This window comes from Sceloporus occidentalis, unplaced genomic scaffold (assembly GCF_023333645.1).
Source record: "Sceloporus occidentalis isolate IW3139 unplaced genomic scaffold, rSceOcc1.0.p SCAF_1, whole genome shotgun sequence".
Taxonomy (NCBI): Eukaryota; Metazoa; Chordata; class Lepidosauria; order Squamata; family Phrynosomatidae; genus Sceloporus; species Sceloporus occidentalis.
Window position 1 is genome coordinate 164,582,900 of NW_028316981.1, and position 17,007 is coordinate 164,599,906.

Here is a 17,007-nt window from a genome sequence, read left to right on the forward strand (position 1 = left end):
AGAAGCCTAAGTTAACTCTGGTACCAATAACTCCTTTGGTATCTGCAACTTCAGCACCGATGATGGAATCTGTATTGGTGTTGAGCACTACTCCAGCTGAGGTTTTGCACAACCTCTTGTGTTAGCTCTGGTACAGAGCGACAAGACTTGTAAGAAGCACTCCAAATCTAGTCAGAAGAGACCAGCCTCTCTAGATAGCCTGTCTAAGATCCGAGAAGATTTGGATGTGCCAGTGGTGACGGAAGAAAAGGAAAAACTCCAAATCCTCCAGCAAGCAAGTGGCACCAACAGCTTCACTGGATTCCTCACCATTGACAGCTCTTTCTCAGGTACCTGCGTGACACATGTCCTCTGCATCTTCCCACTCTGCTGACAGGTCCTTGTGTTTCACCACGACAAACTGGTACTAAGATCAGATATTTCTTTGTTACCAAAGATTGTATCCCAGTTCCATCTTAGGATATTTTCTTGCCCACATATTATTTTCATCTGTAGACACCTCTGGAGAAATCTCTGCATTGTCTTGATGTGGGCTGAGCACTAGCATTCTATGTCCAACACACAGCCACATTCCATTTCTCCAAAAGACTTTTTGTTTGATATAGCGGTGCTTAGAAGGAACAACAAGTGTCCACGTTGAGATTTGCCCAAATTGATTGTTTAGACCATTTGGCTAGCCTATGCGATGGCCAGGTGGTTGGTTCTTGAATGCTTATGAATATATTCTATTAGAGCAATGGCTTCTTCAGTAGATCTTCTACAGGTCATTTCTTTACCTGACCTCTGCAAAGCTGCTCAGTGGTCATAGCTGTCCACATTTATCCAACATTAACATCTGGATTGCAGTTGAGAGCAGATGCTAGTTTTGGATGTGCTGCTCTCTCGTCTGTTTTCCAGTGACTTGACAAACCAACCTCTGGTAAGATACACAGTTGCCCTATTGTGTGAGCTGTCTTATTGAGGATGGAGCAAGCTTGTTTTTCTGCTGCTCCAGAGTGGAGGACATAAGAGCAATGGATTCAAACTAGAGGAAAAGAGATTCCACCTCAACATTAGGAAGAACTTCCTGAGGGTAAGAGTGGTTTGATGGTGGACCAGTCTCCTCCTTTGGAGGTCTTTAAACAGAGGCTGGCTGGCCATCTATCTGGAGTGCTTTAATTGTGTATTCCTCCATGGCAGAATGGGGTTGGATTGGATGGCCCTTGGGGTCTCTTCCAACTCTACGATTCTAAGTAAAGTCTAGAAAGCTCCTGCTGACAACTTCTTTCTTTCAATGACTCTCAAAGGTGCTACATAATATTTTTTATGTATTGATTTACAGACTAACACGGCTATAGATTTGAATAGTGGTCCCCAAACTTTGACCCTCCAGATGTTTTGGGACTTTGGCCTCTGAAATTCCTGTTGGTCAAGCTGGCTTGGAACCTCTGGGGAGCCGAAGTCCAAAAAACACCTGGGGGACCAAAGTTTGGGCGCCACCGTCTTCGAAATTGACCTTCCTTAGTCAATAATATTCCAAGCCAGTAGTCCCCAACCTGCACCCTTTAAGGGGGAATTTTGGACTTCAACTCCCAACATGGCTGAGGCTTCTGGGAGCTGAAGTCCAAAGTCTTTTAAAGGGCACAGCTTGGGGACCACTGCTTTAGAGAGGTCTTGTAGCAGTCCACTGGGCCCTAAACTGTGCTCTTTAAGAGATTTTGGACTTTAGCTCCCAGAAGCCTCAGCCATGTTGGCCAGTAGTTTGGAATTCTGGGAGCTGAAGTCCAAAATCCCTTAAAGAGCACAGTTTGGGGACCACTGTTCCAAGCCCTTCCTAGCAATATGACTGCGGGATGTCGTTTTGGTGGAGTTACACCAGGGGGCGCTGGCAGAAGCGGAGTGTGCCCTTCTTCCCCCCAAAACCATAGAGAGCTGGGGAAGGGGGCGGAGCCAGTGGTGACGTCACGCATGAGCTGAGGCATGGAGCTGGAGAGGCACTGCTGGCTAAGGTGAGGCAAAGGGAGCCAGTCTATTTGTGTTAATGTGTTTGGAGGGTGCTAATGTGTGGGTGCATATGACAAAGCCAGGCTGTTGAAGCGGTCAGGGATAAACTCATTAAGCTGGGGAGTAAGAGAGCCCTTTCATTTGGATGTTATCTGTGTACATGTGTCTCTGGGTGCACGTGTGAATGTGGCTGATACCCCTCTGACACGTGTACAGGGAATCCCTACAGTTCCGGGGTCTGTCATGGGGAGGAGAGGCTGGAGTTTCATGGCCTGAGTGAGAGGGGGGTGGGTGGGTGGGGAGTGTTCCCTAGTTTTCTAACTGCTGCAACCACACTGCAGAAACAATCCAGTTTGACACCACTTTTAACTGCCAAGGCTCAGTTGCTATGGAATTCTGGGAACTGTAGTTTGTTGTGGCACCAGAGAAGGCTAAATGACACAAAACTATACTTCCCCAGAATTGCCTAGCTATGAGCCAGGTCAGTTAAAGCGGTCTCAAACTAGATTATTTCTGCACTGTGTTTTGGACCTAGGGCGGCAGAAATAACCCAGTTTGACACCACTTTTAATTGCCCTGGCTCAGTGCTATGGAATTCTGGGGAAAGAGGTTTTGTGGGACATTTAGCCTTCTCTGCCAGAGAGAGCTCTGCTGCCACAAGAAACTATACACTGTAATTCCCCAGAATTCCAAAGCATTGAGCCGTGGCAGTCAAAGTGGTGTCAAACTGGATTATTTCTGCGGTGCGGATGCAGCAACACAGTGCAGGGAATGGTGCCTGAAAACCTGGCTTGAAAGGAGGGGCACCAACCAAGGAGAGGAAGGACTCCCTTTGCTTGCTTGCTTTCTTTCTTTCTTTCTTTCCTTCTTCCTTTTGCTCTGTGATTTTTGGGGAAGATGTTTTCCCTTATTGTTAGGAAGATCTTTCAATTTGCATCTCCTCCCTTGTATTGCAGTTTATCCATGTATTTTGGAGCTCACCGCCAGCCTTCATTCCCTTGAGGTTATTGGTGTCACCTTCCACCATAGGATGGAAACCTAGATCTGATCTGCCCTGCAGAAATAATGCCAGTTTGACAACGCTTTAGCTGTCACAGCTCCATGCTAGGGAATCCTGGGAATTGTAGTAGTTGTGGCACCAGAGCTCTCTGACAGAGAAGGCTAAACGGCTCACAAAACTACAAATCCCAGGGTTTTGTAGCATGGAGCCATGTCAGTTAATCAGCGTCAAACTGCATTGTTTCTGCAGTGCAAGGCTGCACCCACACTCCAGAAATAATCTGGTTTGACACCACTTTAACTGCCAGCTTCTAGTGACAGCAGAGCTCTCTGGCAGAGAAGGCCAAATAGCTCACAAAACCACAAATCCCAGAATTCCATAGCACTGACCCATGGCAGGCAAAGTGATGTCAAGCCAGATTATTTCTGCAGTATGGAATAGAATAGACTCTTTATTACGGTCATAGACCAGGGCTGGGGTTCCTAATTTAGGGAGGAACATTTAGGATGCATTCACATTTTAACTGCCATGGCTCAATGCTGTGGAATTCTGGGAACTGTAGTTTTGTGAGAGATTTAGCCTTCTCTGTCAGGGAGCTCCAGTGCCTTGCCAAACTACAGTTCCCTGAATTCCATAGCACTGAGCCATGGTAGTCAAAGTGGTGTCAAAACAGATTATTTCTGCAGTGTGGTTGCAGCCCAGGTTAGCCCTTAAAGATGTTCAAGTGTTACGAAAAAGCAGCTGCTTCTCCTGCTGTCAAGGTGTTATTGCACAGTTGTGTCATTGCTTGGCTCTCAAAAAGTGCATTTAAGAGTGGAAGGATAGTGGAGAATCACTCTTCCTGGAGTTTATCCGGCCCTTTTCATTGGAACAGGAGCCTTCCTTTTCAAGTGTCTAGGAGGAAGACTGATGATATGGTTGTATTTTTCCAGAGCAAACCTAAGACGATAATCACAGGTGAGATCAGCGGCAGAAGGAATCCTTCTCTAAACCAAACAGAGTTGCAAGGCAGGAGGGAATGGTCCTGTTCAGTTTTTAAAAACATCATTCAGTTTTTACCCCTCTGCTCCCTCTCCTTTCCTGTCAGTGGATCTGTTCCATAGTCTTGGGTCCAAAACACACTGCAGAAGTAATCCAGTTTGAGATGGCTTTAACTGCCCTGGCTCAGTGCTAGGAAATCCTGGGAACTGTAGCTTTGTGAGACATTTAGCCTTCTCTGTCAGAAAGCTGTGGTGCCACAATAAGCTACAAGTCCCGCAATTCTCTAGCACTGAGCCAGGGCAGTTAAAGCGGTCTCAAACTGGATTATTTTGCAGTGTGTTTTGGACCTTAGTGATTTCCCTGTCTAAATCAAAACACTTTCAAGGCAGTCTATCCCAGATTTTATACCATACTAGAAAGAAAGAGGGCACTCTGGGAAAAGCCAGCTGGGCTCTGGTGACTGTTTACATGTGACTTAAAGACATTTCACCACCACCACAGTTTACTTGGACTCAAGGCCAGTTGGTTTGCAGTGGGACTTATTTCCAGGTAAGTCTATTTAAGTTTGGAAGCTAAATCTTCCCATTGGCTTAGTCTGTGAATAATTAAGCCTAGTGACTTATTTTTAAGACCCCAGGTATGCAGAACAAATAACATCTTGCTCTATAAACTAAAATCTCCATGGACAAAGGTGGTATATTTATAAACAGTGGGTGCTAGAAACAAGTGGGCAAGGGCCGATCTTTATTCTATGCCTGTGAGCTTGTCAGAGGCTTGTCACAAAACCAGAGGTGGCCAAAACATGGCCCTCCAGATGTTGTCGGATCTCATCCTTGGCTCTAATGGCAGAGGCTGATGGGGGTTGCAGTCCAACAACATCTGTAGGGTCACACTTTGCCAGCCCCTTATTAGCCCTGTATATTTGGGAAGCTCAGTAACAGAGGATTGTTGCTTTTTTTTCCAGCTAGTGGCAGGCTGCTGCCACACTGCAGAATTAATGCAGTTTGACACTGCTTTAACTGTCATACCTCATCCTATGGAATCCTGGGATGTGTAGTTTGTTGTGGCACCAGAGCAATCTGACTGACAAGGCTTAAATACCTCACTAAACGTCAAATCCCAGGCTTCCACACAATCAAGCCATGGCAGTGTGTTGAACTTTATTAATTCGGCAATGTAGATGGAGCTGTAGACACTGAAGGGCTTTTCCAGGCAAAACAATAATCATGGCTTCCAGGAAAGCTGTGCGGTCATGACCTTGACCAGAAAGTCAGCATCAGCGTTGCACAGCAATGTCATGCTCTATAGGCAGGCAAGGTGTTTTGAAAATTTCAAAGAAATTAGCCAGGTGTGGGTAGCTTTAGCATGTCCAGTTTGGCTGTTTTCTGCCCTATGTTCAGCCTGGAAAAGAGACGGTTAAGAGGTGATATGATAGCCCTGTTTAAGTATTTGAATTAGTCTTGTTTTCTGTAGCTCCAGAGAATAGGACCCAGAACAATGGATTCAAACTAAAGGAAAAGAGATTACACCTCAACATTAGGAATAACTTTCTGACAGTAAGAGCAGTTTGACAGTGGAACACACTCCCTTGGAGAGTGGTGAAGTCTCCTTCTTTGGAGGTCTTTAAACAGAGGCTGGATGACCATCTCTTGGGGATGCTTTGATTGTGTCTTCCTGCATGGCAGAATGGGGTTGGATTGGATGGCCCCTGAGGTCTCCTGCAACTCTATGATTCTATGATTCTGAGACACTCGAAGGCTATGCAGATTATTAATAACCCCCTCCCCATGCTAAGCAGAACAAAACTAGAAGTATCTAAAGTCACCTTCCAGTTTGAAAAAAAAATGAATGTTTTATATTAGGGTCATTGTGACCTATTTATAAGGTGAGTCACTTGTCCTGGCACCTTCTGGGAAAGGCAGTTCACCCATTTTTGGCAGAAAAGTGGTGGTTCAGGAGAAGGGTTTGGAGTGGTCAAGGGTTGCAAAATTGCCATGGGAGGCCATATTTTAACCACTTATGGACTGTATGTAAATCTACTTTAATGCAGGAGCCCAGGTAGCCTTGTTCTTTATGTCTACTAAGCACAGTGATTTTTAGAGGTGCCCATTTCAGTAATGGGGAGCAGAGATTTCACATCAGTTTTCAAAAACCTGCTGCTAAAAATCCATGATTAACAGTGTAGTCTACTCCAAAGTAAGCCACATTGATGTGCACATAGAGTAAGTCACATTGAATGTGTGTGTGCCTTCAAGTCACCTCTTGATTTATGACAATCCCATGGATTTCATTTTCTTAGGCAGGGACACTGAGAGGTGGTTTTTCCAGTTCCTTCCCCTGAAACATATCCATTGAATGTAGTGGGATTTAATTCCAAGGGATCCTGCAGGGGATCAGAATGTAATTTGTAAAAACAACCATAAATTCTATAAATAACTACATTATTGACACTGATCAAACAGTCACCTTAAAAAAATTATCTTTACCTAGTAGTAACTATGTAGAAATAGCAAATAGGCCAGAAATAAATCATCCCGAGGAATAATCACATGTGCTCTGAGTCTTAGGGGAGTTTGCTGGAAGCGAGAAGAGGATAATATTCCTCACTATTGCACTCTCTCATTCTTTTTTTCTAAACTGAGTTTTAGCTGGTGGGAAGACAGAGCTTTGACATGGAACAAGATCAGTATAACTACATTCAGTAATCAAAGTATCTGAACACATAAAATAATCAGTACTGGGTAACATTTAATCCAGGATTTCTCAGGCAGGGTTTCCTGGAACCTTAGGGTTCTGTGAGAAGTTGCTTGAGGTTCAGCAAGAGATTGGGGTGTTTGTGGAAGTAGTTGTAAACATAATAGTTTTTATCCCAGGATTCCATGACTACTGAAAATTCTTTTAATTTTTATTTATTGAATGAAAATTGTTGTTGTTATGTGTCTTCAAGTCATTTTCAACTTATGGCAACCCTAAGGCAAACCTGCCATGGGGTTTTCTTGGCAAGATTTGTTCAGAGGAGATTTGACTTCCCCTGAGGTGGCTGAGAGTATGTGACTTGCCCAAGATCACCCAATGGGTTTCATGGCTAAGCAAGAAATCAAACCCTAGTCTCCAGAATCATGGTCCAGCACTCAAGCCACTACTCCATGCTGGCTTTCTTAATGAAAATTATTTTATGAGAATTATTTCAAGGGTTCTTCTGGAGTAAAAAGGTTGAGAAAGGCTGACTTACGGATGAAGCAGATGGGCTGCAATTGGCCCGGGACCTTAGCGAATGGACAGCCCGCATTCAAAGCAGGACACCACCCTGGTACCAGAACTGGCAGCCAGCAGGAGCGGATTAAATCTGCTCCTGGAAGAGTCTGCTCTTCCCACAGCTTCTGGCAACTTTGGAGGCGTGCATCATCTAAACAAAACTCTGTGTGGTGTTTAGTATTGTAAAAAGTGTTATCCAATGTTGCTGAAGTTTTGCATATTTAGATTGCTCGTTATATGTTTATACTGATCTTAATCTATATACAAATATATACTTTTCTGCTGGAAATTTACTTGGGTAATAAATTTAGTATATTGGTTTGTGTGTTAGCTGTAGAAAAAGAATGTCCTAGTCTGTTGTGATTTGATATGTTTCCTGCCATAACTTTTGACAGTTAAGACAACCCAAACTAAAATAAAATGTATGATTTATGATATGTAATTAAAACTACAAAAAGACAAAGATGTAACATAATTATGTACATGTTCAAGAGAACATTGAAGTATACAAGTTTCATGCTTAAAAACATGTTATTACAAGTTGAAAATTCCTTATTCAAAAAGCTTGGGACAAGAAGTATTTTGGAGTTGGGATTTTTTTTTTGGATTTTGAAATACAGTACCTGTACTGTGTTTACAAGGCTGGAGAGAGACACGAGGCTGGATCTGTGGGATGGCAGGAATGCAAGTGTATTGCTTAGCCTGAATAAAAATGAATAAAAATGGGTAAGGCTGAAGCCAGTGATGTATGAGGCCAGAGTAAAAAGTAAGTTTTTGTCTTACTCCTTTCCCCTTTCTCTATGGCTGGAATCCTTTTGGTGGCATAATGCCCTGGCTATACCTGCTTACTTATTTTTGGGACGTTGTGAAAGTGTCCTCTACCATTTTGCACAACATCCCTACCCAATGTGTGCAACAGGAGCTGGTTGGTATATCGGTGCTGCTCACTGTTCTTGGCCACCAACTGAGTGCAGGTCCCCTGGTGTGTTTAAGCTACCTTTGGACAGCTATGGAAGAACGAGCAATTTGTGCATGAGAGGACAGAGCTGCCCCAATGAGTTCCCCCTCTAAGCTTTTGTTGCCAACTAATGGAAGTAATAGGAAGCAAATATCAGCTTCCATCCTCTCCCAGACAACAGTGTAAGTACGCTAATGGAAGCATGCACTCCTTTTCTCTCTTTTTCTCACAATCATTTCTCTCTCTTTTCTCTCGGCCTCTTTCCATACACTCTCTTCTTTCTGTTCTCTCTCTGCTTCCCTCTCCCCTCCTCTCCCATGCCCTTGTTATCTCTCTTTCTCTCCCTCACCCCCAGCAACAGGCCTGAACTGATAATTTTTGGTGGGCATTTCAGTGGAGATCAGGCTGAGGGCCATAAATTGTGTGGCCCTGCCTTATAAGCTGTTTTTGCATCATTCTAAGCAACATCCAGCCTTACTAAGGGTTCAGTAAAAAGAAATACTTTTTCATTCCAAAGGCATAAGGTTCCCTTGAAGCTCTCTTGTGAGTTAATTTTACCAGTCATATTCCATGACTGCAACATCTTATTTTCCTGTATACCACCCTTTCTACCAACTTAGCTTCTTGAATTAGGCCATATTTTTAAAACTAGTTTAGCATTAAATGAACACAACCCAAACTTCAGCATTTAAACAAACAAACAAAGAAGAACAATACTGTAGTCAACATCCTGGGGTAGCTGTGTTGGCCATTTAACAAATACAAACCAAAATCCATCAGTCATACCTTTTTCAGTTGGCTAATAAAAAAATCCCTAATGCATTTTTGTTAATACTGTAGCCAGTCCTCTAAACACTCTTTAAGTATGGGCAAATAACAAGTTTTTTTAGCTTGAGAAATCAAAGTGGGCCCCGGACAAATTGATTTAAAAAAGGGTTAGGAGTTCCAGAGATGAAGTAATCTCAGATGAAACCCTGAGCAAGTTCAGATAGGATGGTGCTGAGATAGCACAAATGTTGGTCTCTGTAGATCAGAACTAGCATTTGAATTTAAAAGGCAAGGTTGATTGTCAGCTCTCTGTGAGCGTGTTAAGCCAAAACATAGGTACCTATACAAGTTTCTGCAAGAATTAATAAAACCTTTCAGCCCAAAGGCCAGATTCCAGTTTGGGAGATGTCTTGAGGGGGCATATTCCAGCAATCAGTAGGGCCTAAAGAAGTAAAGTTTACAGAAATGTTGAAGTCAGGGAAAAGGGCTGTGGAGTCAGTATGCCAGACCCTTTACTCTGTTTCTCTACTACCTGATGCCTCCTTGGAATCACAGCATTTCTTTTCATCTGGGTCCTGTGTCATATATTGTCCCATAAAATGTTTTTCATTGTAAATTATAGTGAAATGCTCAAATACAACTGATTTCATTGGACTTTTCTTTGACACTGTGAGTTTAAATGTAAATCAAAATTACAAATAGTTTTTTCCTGGAAAATGAAAAAAAAGATAAAATTATATATCTACCAGATGTTGTGATAATATAAGTTTTTATGTTGAAGTCAAAGTCAAACTCAGTACACTTCTGCTGATTTCAAATAAAATTGCTTCTAACTCTACAAGTGTAGGGCCACAGCCTCGGGTGAGGAAACCCATTTTTATGGGTTTTCAGGGAGAAAAATTAACTTGTTCAGAAAAAATATATATGCAGTATTTGCACCCTTAGCTTGCTAGGACTGGTAGGGATGCCATAGTACTTCAACACCCCCACCTAAAAAAAACCTAATATTTTAATAACAATTTAATATTTCTCCACATATGAATATTTTGGCTTAATGTAGAGCAACAGTGCCCTTTTCGCTTTGTCTCAGCCACAAAGTCTGAATCAGCAGTGGAGCATCTTGTAGGGTGGCCACGAAGTGCTACTTCCCTTGTGAAGACAACAACATGGGTGGGAGGGGGGAGGATTTTGTATAAGAAAATGACCCCAAGTAGAAAAAGATAAATAGTTCTGCTTTTACCTTTATTTCATCAGTCTTGTCCCTTAGAAATTTTGATTTATGGGCCCGTACAGACAGGCCAAAATAAAGCTGCTTCGGGTCACTTTGGAGGTATGCTGTTTAAATGACACACGCATCTTAAGAGGCCAGAAGCTGCGCCAAAGCTGCGCTCCACTACATAGGACTGGAGTGTGGCTTGGGCATGGCTTCTGGCCTGTTAGGATGCATGCATAATTTAAATAGCAAACCTCCAAAGTGACCCAAAGCAGCTTATTTTGGCCTATCTGTATGGGCTCTTATAGTGCATCTTTTATAATAGTGTGGAAATATAAGGTCCAATTTTTTTCCTTCTGTCAATGCAGAATAAATAGTAATATGTTAGTCTGTTACAGTCTTGTTCTTGTTTGGTGTTTCAGTTTTCTCTGCCCGACCCATATCTGTTTGCTGCTTTCCTTGTATTTCTGTCTGTCCTGTTTCCTTTCCTAGTTTGAATACTGTCTGAAATATTACTGAAATGTAGTGAATATCAAAAATGGTATTCTGGAAATTATTTCATATGTCAACAGTTATATTCTCTGCACATAGCAAGATGTGCCAAGGGGGCAGGAAGGTGTGGCAGAAGTAATGTTTGGGTAGGCAGGAAGGTAGCTTGAGCCAGCTCTGTTCAGGCAGTTTCTTCTCAGAAATAGTTTCCAGTAATTTCTGGCTTGCAATTTGAAATGGCTTTATTAACCTTCAGTCTCTCCTCTTAGAAATTATTATTAGATTTATTATTATTATTATTATTATTATTATTATTATTATTATTATTAGATTTATTTGTATCCCCCTCTTTTCCCAGAACTGGGACTAAGAGCAGCTCATAATATTAAAAAACAACAGTACAATGTGAAGTCGAAGGCTTTCATGGCCGGCATCCATAGTTTTTTGTGGATTATTTGGGCTATGTGGCCATGTTCTAGAAAAATTTCTTCCTGAAGTTTCGCCAGCATCTGTGGCTGGCATCTTCAGAGAATGCTTGCCTGGAAAACACACTCTCTTTGTAAAAACTAAAAAGTATTACTGACTGTTAGATCTACATAAAATAGTAACACCTTTTGGTCTTTATCAATTAGACTAGATTTTATCATTTAGATGTATAAGTTCCTTCTGTTTTGTTTAGAGGTAAAAAAAATCCTAAGAAATTGGTTAAGGTGAAGTGTCCCCCATGTTTCTAGTTTATGTTTGAGTTACCTATGATATTAGAGCACCAAGTATCTTAGTTAATTAATTGGAGAAGAAAAGAGTGTGTTAGGCTATAAAAAGCACATCATAATTGTGATTTCGGCATTACCTTTTGTCAGAGCAAATTCTAGTCAGAGTTATAGTAGGACCATGTATTGTGTGAGTTTGTAGAACATGGGTTCACTAACATGCATTGGAAAAAAAATATGTTCTCACTAGAAATTTTCTAGGTCCTCCAGCACAATTCTGTGGTAAACTACCTCCAGAAGTTCACCATATTTTTTAAATCTAATTATCAGGGAATAAATCATGCTGGAGAACCTAGAAATGCCTAGAGAAGTGTTCTCTCTAGGAATCTCTTAGTCCTTCAGCATGACTCTTAGGGCAACATCCAGCAGTAGCATACCGTAGAATTGTGCTGGAGGACCTAAAAATGGCTAGAAAGGACATTTTGTCATTCATTAAGAAAAACAGGATTCAATTTTTTATGCAAAATCATATTATGCGAAGTATCCTGGAATGGATCTCTTGCGTAATATATGTGCTGCTTGTAATATATTTGATCTTTTATTATCTGTTTGTTTATTGTACCGTTTTTATACCCCAGACTTCAGCCACAAAAGCTCTCAGAGCTGCTTACTTACATGTGGTTTTCCCTGATAATTAGATTAAGAAAATATGGTGTTTTAGCTCTTCTCCTTAACACTGCTTTCTGTTGATGTTGACAGTTGAGTTTAGTTAATGTTCAGTTTAATTAAGAAGTCAGTAGAGGGTATACATTGCATGACTTTTAATGTGTATAAAATATGACTAAAATCTAGCTGTACATCACTTACCCATATTGTTGCAGTTTGTATGTGCCAGTCCTCTTTAGAATGGCCTCTGTAAAGTTGCAATATGTGCTTCGGTGTGTTATCTAAAGAAGGGGATAGTTAGTTCCACTGAATAAATTGAAGTCAGTAGAGCATGCAACTTATGGTGGTGGCGGTGGCAAGGACTACACTGTTGATGTCTTACAGATATTACTGGGATTGCCATCCCAGTATCAATCCTGTCTGAGACGTTGCAGATTGCAGTGAGAGTACCAGACTTGAAGGATGCCACACAAACACACACAGTTTCATAAGAGAAATAGAGTTTGACATGTCATCAGGGCCAGCTGTAGGTATTTTGCCACCCTAGGCGAGAAATACTTTGGCACCCCCTGTCGCCCCTCATAATTATTTTCACCCCTTGATTTCCACTGTTTCATTTGTTAAAGCTAAACATGACATAAAACTTAGGTTCCAATCTCTTATCATAATACTGAGAATTAGTCAAAAAACCAATTAAAAACTGTACCACGGACACAGGGGACGCACATTTATGTTTTGGCCCTTGTACAGACAAACTGTCATATGCTAGCTTGCTTTTATGTCACTTGCTGTAATGAGTTTTCACTTTAATATTGTTTAATTATGCAGAAAATTATATCAAAAAAGCCGCCGTGCCACCCCTAAATTTTGCCACTCTACACGGCTGTCTAATTTGTCTATATGGATGAGCCGGCCCTGCATGCCATTGCTCAGTCTTGATCCAGTCTGAAAATCAACTTAAACATTTAAACTTTTGTTTATCTCACTTCAGGTGTTATCTCACTTCAAAATCAGCTTGGGAATACAATCCAAACAAAAGCAAACTGTCTGTACTCACATAAAACAAGCTTTATAGCTAGTCATACTGTTTGGATGACTTTCTTATTGTTTGCTCATTGTCTGCTACACCATAAATATATACTTGTTAGTTGTCAATGGTAGTTAGTGCTTGGGAATGGGGTCATAACAGTGTTGCAGAGCACAGAATTTTGCATGCAGAAAGTCTTTGGTTCAGCCTCCTTGTGTCTCCAATTAAAAGCATTCTGCACAGTAGGGGTATGAAAGGCTTCTATGGAGAGCCATTGTCTATCAGTCAGCAATACCAGGTTAGGCAGACTCATAGTCTGAGTCAAAATAAATTACCGTAGCTTCATAAACTGATACAGTTTCTGAGATGGTGCCCAGGAGCAACCTCTTGGGCACGCCACTTCACCTGGCTTGCTGACACAACCAAAAAACAGAAATAACTCATTTAAAGGGCAGTAAACTTTAGGCAGGTTTACTTCCCATAACTTGCCACTCCTTTAATTGTACCCAGCTTTATAGAGCAATGTCTAAGAGCAGAAAATACCATTTTGCCAGCAAGATGTGCAAGTTGGCACGTCCAAGAGGGTGCTGTTAGTGCCCATGTTTGCTAGGACATTGAGCAATGTGTGCAAACAACACCCTCTAGGACATGTATCCACTTTTTCCCATATTGTGACAAAAGCACCAACGTCTTGCACCCGCTGATGGAATGTCACTTGGCAGTGGCTACTCTGAAAGGAAATATAGGTACAGTGGGGGGATAGACTAGTGAAATTGTATGCTGGGAGTTTTGAGAATTAGAAATAAAGCTGCCAGTGTCAAAATAAAGCTGCCAGCTGCCATATAAACTTACATTGTGGCTACATCTAGGATACTGTGCACAGTTCTTTTTGCTTTATCCCCAAAATAATATCGTAGAGTAGGAAAAGCTTCAGAATGGAGCAATCGATGATCAGAGAGGTTGGAGCAACTCCTTTATTTTTAAAAATGGCTACAATGATTAATTCTCTTTTTTGTGAAGTGGGGGAGGCAAATAAATTAGAACATGATGAATAAGAGTTTTACAAAGTTGTATGCATGGTGCCCCACCAATGACACCGCCTTTCCATGATAGTGGGATTGCATGCTCCTGTGAGGCAAGCGGCTATGCTGACAGCAGCAATGCTGCTGGTAGTGTCTACCATATCAGACAGGCTTTTGCTGATGAGCCAAACTAAATGGGCCAAACAGCTACTGAGCAGCAACATTAGTGAAGGAGTGACACTGGCAAAAGATCTCTCAGGAGCAACAGCAATGGCATCATAGCTAAAAGGATGTCCAGCTGTTGATGTGCTCAGAGGTGAAAGGAAAGTCTGAAGCAGCACAACACATATTATAGGAACATGGAATGTGAAAAGCATGAATCAGGGGAAGCTAGACATCATAAAATAATAAGTGGGGTATATAAACATAGCAATACTTGGAGTAAGTGAGCTAAAGTAGACAGGAATGGGACATTTCGTGTCTGATAATTACAGTGTTTTACTCAAGAAATGAAAATCTACACAGAAATGGAATGGCATTAATAGTGAGGAGAGATGTAGCAAAAGGAGTCAAAGGATATCATGCAAGTCTGACCAAATCATATCAGTAAGACTTCAGGAAAAACCCTTCCATATTACCAATTACAGCAATACAATTGGTCCTCTTATCAATGGATTCTTTAGCCACAGATTCAAGTATTCGTGACTTGAAAATATTTTTAAAAAGTGTAAATTCCATATACCAAACCTTGATTTTGCCATTTTATAGAAGGGAAAACCATTTTACTATGCCATTGTATTTAATGGGACTTGGGTATCCACAGATTTTGTTATCCATGGTGGGTCCTAGAAACAAACCCAAGAGGATAACAAGGGCCTACTGTAGTTATTTGTCAACATAGATAAAAGTATCTCCAAATTCAGGGGTTGTATGCTTCTGAATGTCAGGGTAATGATGGCAAAGGAAGAACTCTTCCATGACTTCCTGGGCTTCCAGGAAACAGAAAGGCTCTGCTCAAGGTCCTTTTGCACTATCCGATCACTGTATATGCTATGATTCCACTTTAACCACCTAGCTACCTCCTATGGAATCCTGTTGGGAATGGTTTAAATTTGATTCCTGCCATCCCCCTCTGTTTTCAGCACTGATATAAGAAATTGCACAGATATTCAGAATGAAATTCACCTTGACTAGAGCCAGCACGTGTTGAACGATGACTCTGAGACCAGGGTTCGATTCCCAGCTTGGCCATGAAACCCACTGGGTGACTTGGGCAAGTCACATGCTCTCAGCCTCAGGGAAAGTCAGTGGCAAACCTCATCTGAACAAATCTTGCCAAGAAAACCACATGAGCCTTAGGCTTGCCATAAGTTGGAAACTATTTAAAGGCACACAACACAAACAGTTGCTCTTTTGATTTCAGTAGGGCTTTGTAGGGCTGGACCCCTTGCCTGTCCTCCTCACATGATTGCTATTCCTTGCTCCTAATAAAACCAAAATGGTTTGGATCCTGAAAACTGCAGGCCATGTTTTTAAATTTTTTCCCATGTTTAATCACTGACTTTTTTGCCTTGCCAAGAGCAGAATTTGAATTCCTGAAAAATGGATGTGTCACAGAATGTGCCTGATTAGTACACACTGTCCATGTTGGAGAACGGTTTTGCAAAACAAGTAAAAGTTTTTCTGTCACATTAATGTAATTGGGCAATATAATTTTAAAAGAAAGGGATCTGCCTGTAAAGGAGGTGATTTGCGTTTCCCATGAACTCTCCTTATCTAAAGCATGCACACTTGCCTAGCCCCATAGAGTGAACAGTAAACTTTTACCAAAGAAAGAGCTGGCACAACTTAGTAACCTCCACCAGAGTCTTGAGATGTGCAGAGTTCAGTGTTTATTGGGAAGGAAGAGTTCCTTCGGCTTCAGGAAAGTTTAAAGGATTATTCACACTGTGAAAATAATCCAGGTCAAATCTTTTGTGCATCCTGAATCCACCTGATTCAGTTGGGGGGGGGGGGTTGCCACCACCCCCATTTAATTCAGGATAATTGATATCAGGGGTTTCCCTGAGTTTTTTAAAAAGACCTACATCATCAGGAGTGTGAATAACCGATCTGAATAGGCCTGGGATAAAACACTGCATACTGAGAAAGGGATTCTGAATGCATTAACACATCATCGACTCCATATTTATTTGAATGCTTGCATGGGTGAGCAACCAAACTCGCAGAATGTGGATTGATGCTGATCCATAGTGTGAATAACAAACCTGGAATGAGTGAGATGATTCACACTAAAAAAACAGCGAATGTATGATCCGTAAGTGGGGAGGAAGCTATTTTAGGAACATTTTTTTTTTATTAGATAAAAAACAGAAACATTTACAACTACTTGTACATTGGAGAGAAAAATGAGATATCACAAAGACAGAAGACCGAAAACAAAACAAATAAAAAACCCATAAACACTTCTCTATATAAATAAATACAACAACACATTTAAAAGAGACTTCCCTTCCTTTACTGTGAATATAATATTGTTAAATATTTGACTTTCCTATTTTAACTTTTTAATATATTTTAATACGTCTATTTTATTATAATCAATCTATCTTTATCATTATCCTTGAGTTTTTAAATTCATTCATAATTATCATGCCCCTATTCTTATATCAACTGTAGAACATTCATATTTTTTTATTTTGTTTCCCACAGAGATCACCTGAGGATAAATTTCTAATTCTCAAAAGCAATTAAACTTTTTTCCCCTTTCTTTAGAAAGATAATTTATAACTGGCAACCAATCTTTCTTATAGCGATTGATGTTTCCTTCTCTCATAAAGATTGTTAATTTTATCCATCTCTAATATTTCATAAATTTTAGTAATCCATTCTTTTATTGTGGGTTCTTCCTTGTTTTTCCATTTTTTAGCCAATA

General features: G+C 41.0%; 1 protein-coding gene across 3 annotated transcripts in view; it reads left to right on the top strand.

The window, feature by feature from the left end:
• The first annotated feature begins 1,940 nt into the window (after positions 1-1,940).
• Positions 1,941-17,007, top strand: part of SLC11A2 (solute carrier family 11 member 2) — a 73,256-nt gene continuing 58,189 nt past the window's right edge. The window contains exon 1 of one of the 3 annotated variants that reach the window (XM_089480781.1): positions 1,941-1,988. Coding sequence is in view for 1 of the 3 variants with exons in the window: in XM_089480765.1 (XP_089336891.1) it covers positions 8,308-8,359 (52 nt within the window). In the remaining 2 variants the exon portion in view is untranslated. Of the gene's footprint in view, positions 1,989-8,306; positions 8,360-17,007 lie in introns of those variants that run through there. The other 2 variants (XM_089480765.1, XM_089480773.1) reach the window with 2 other exon arrangements.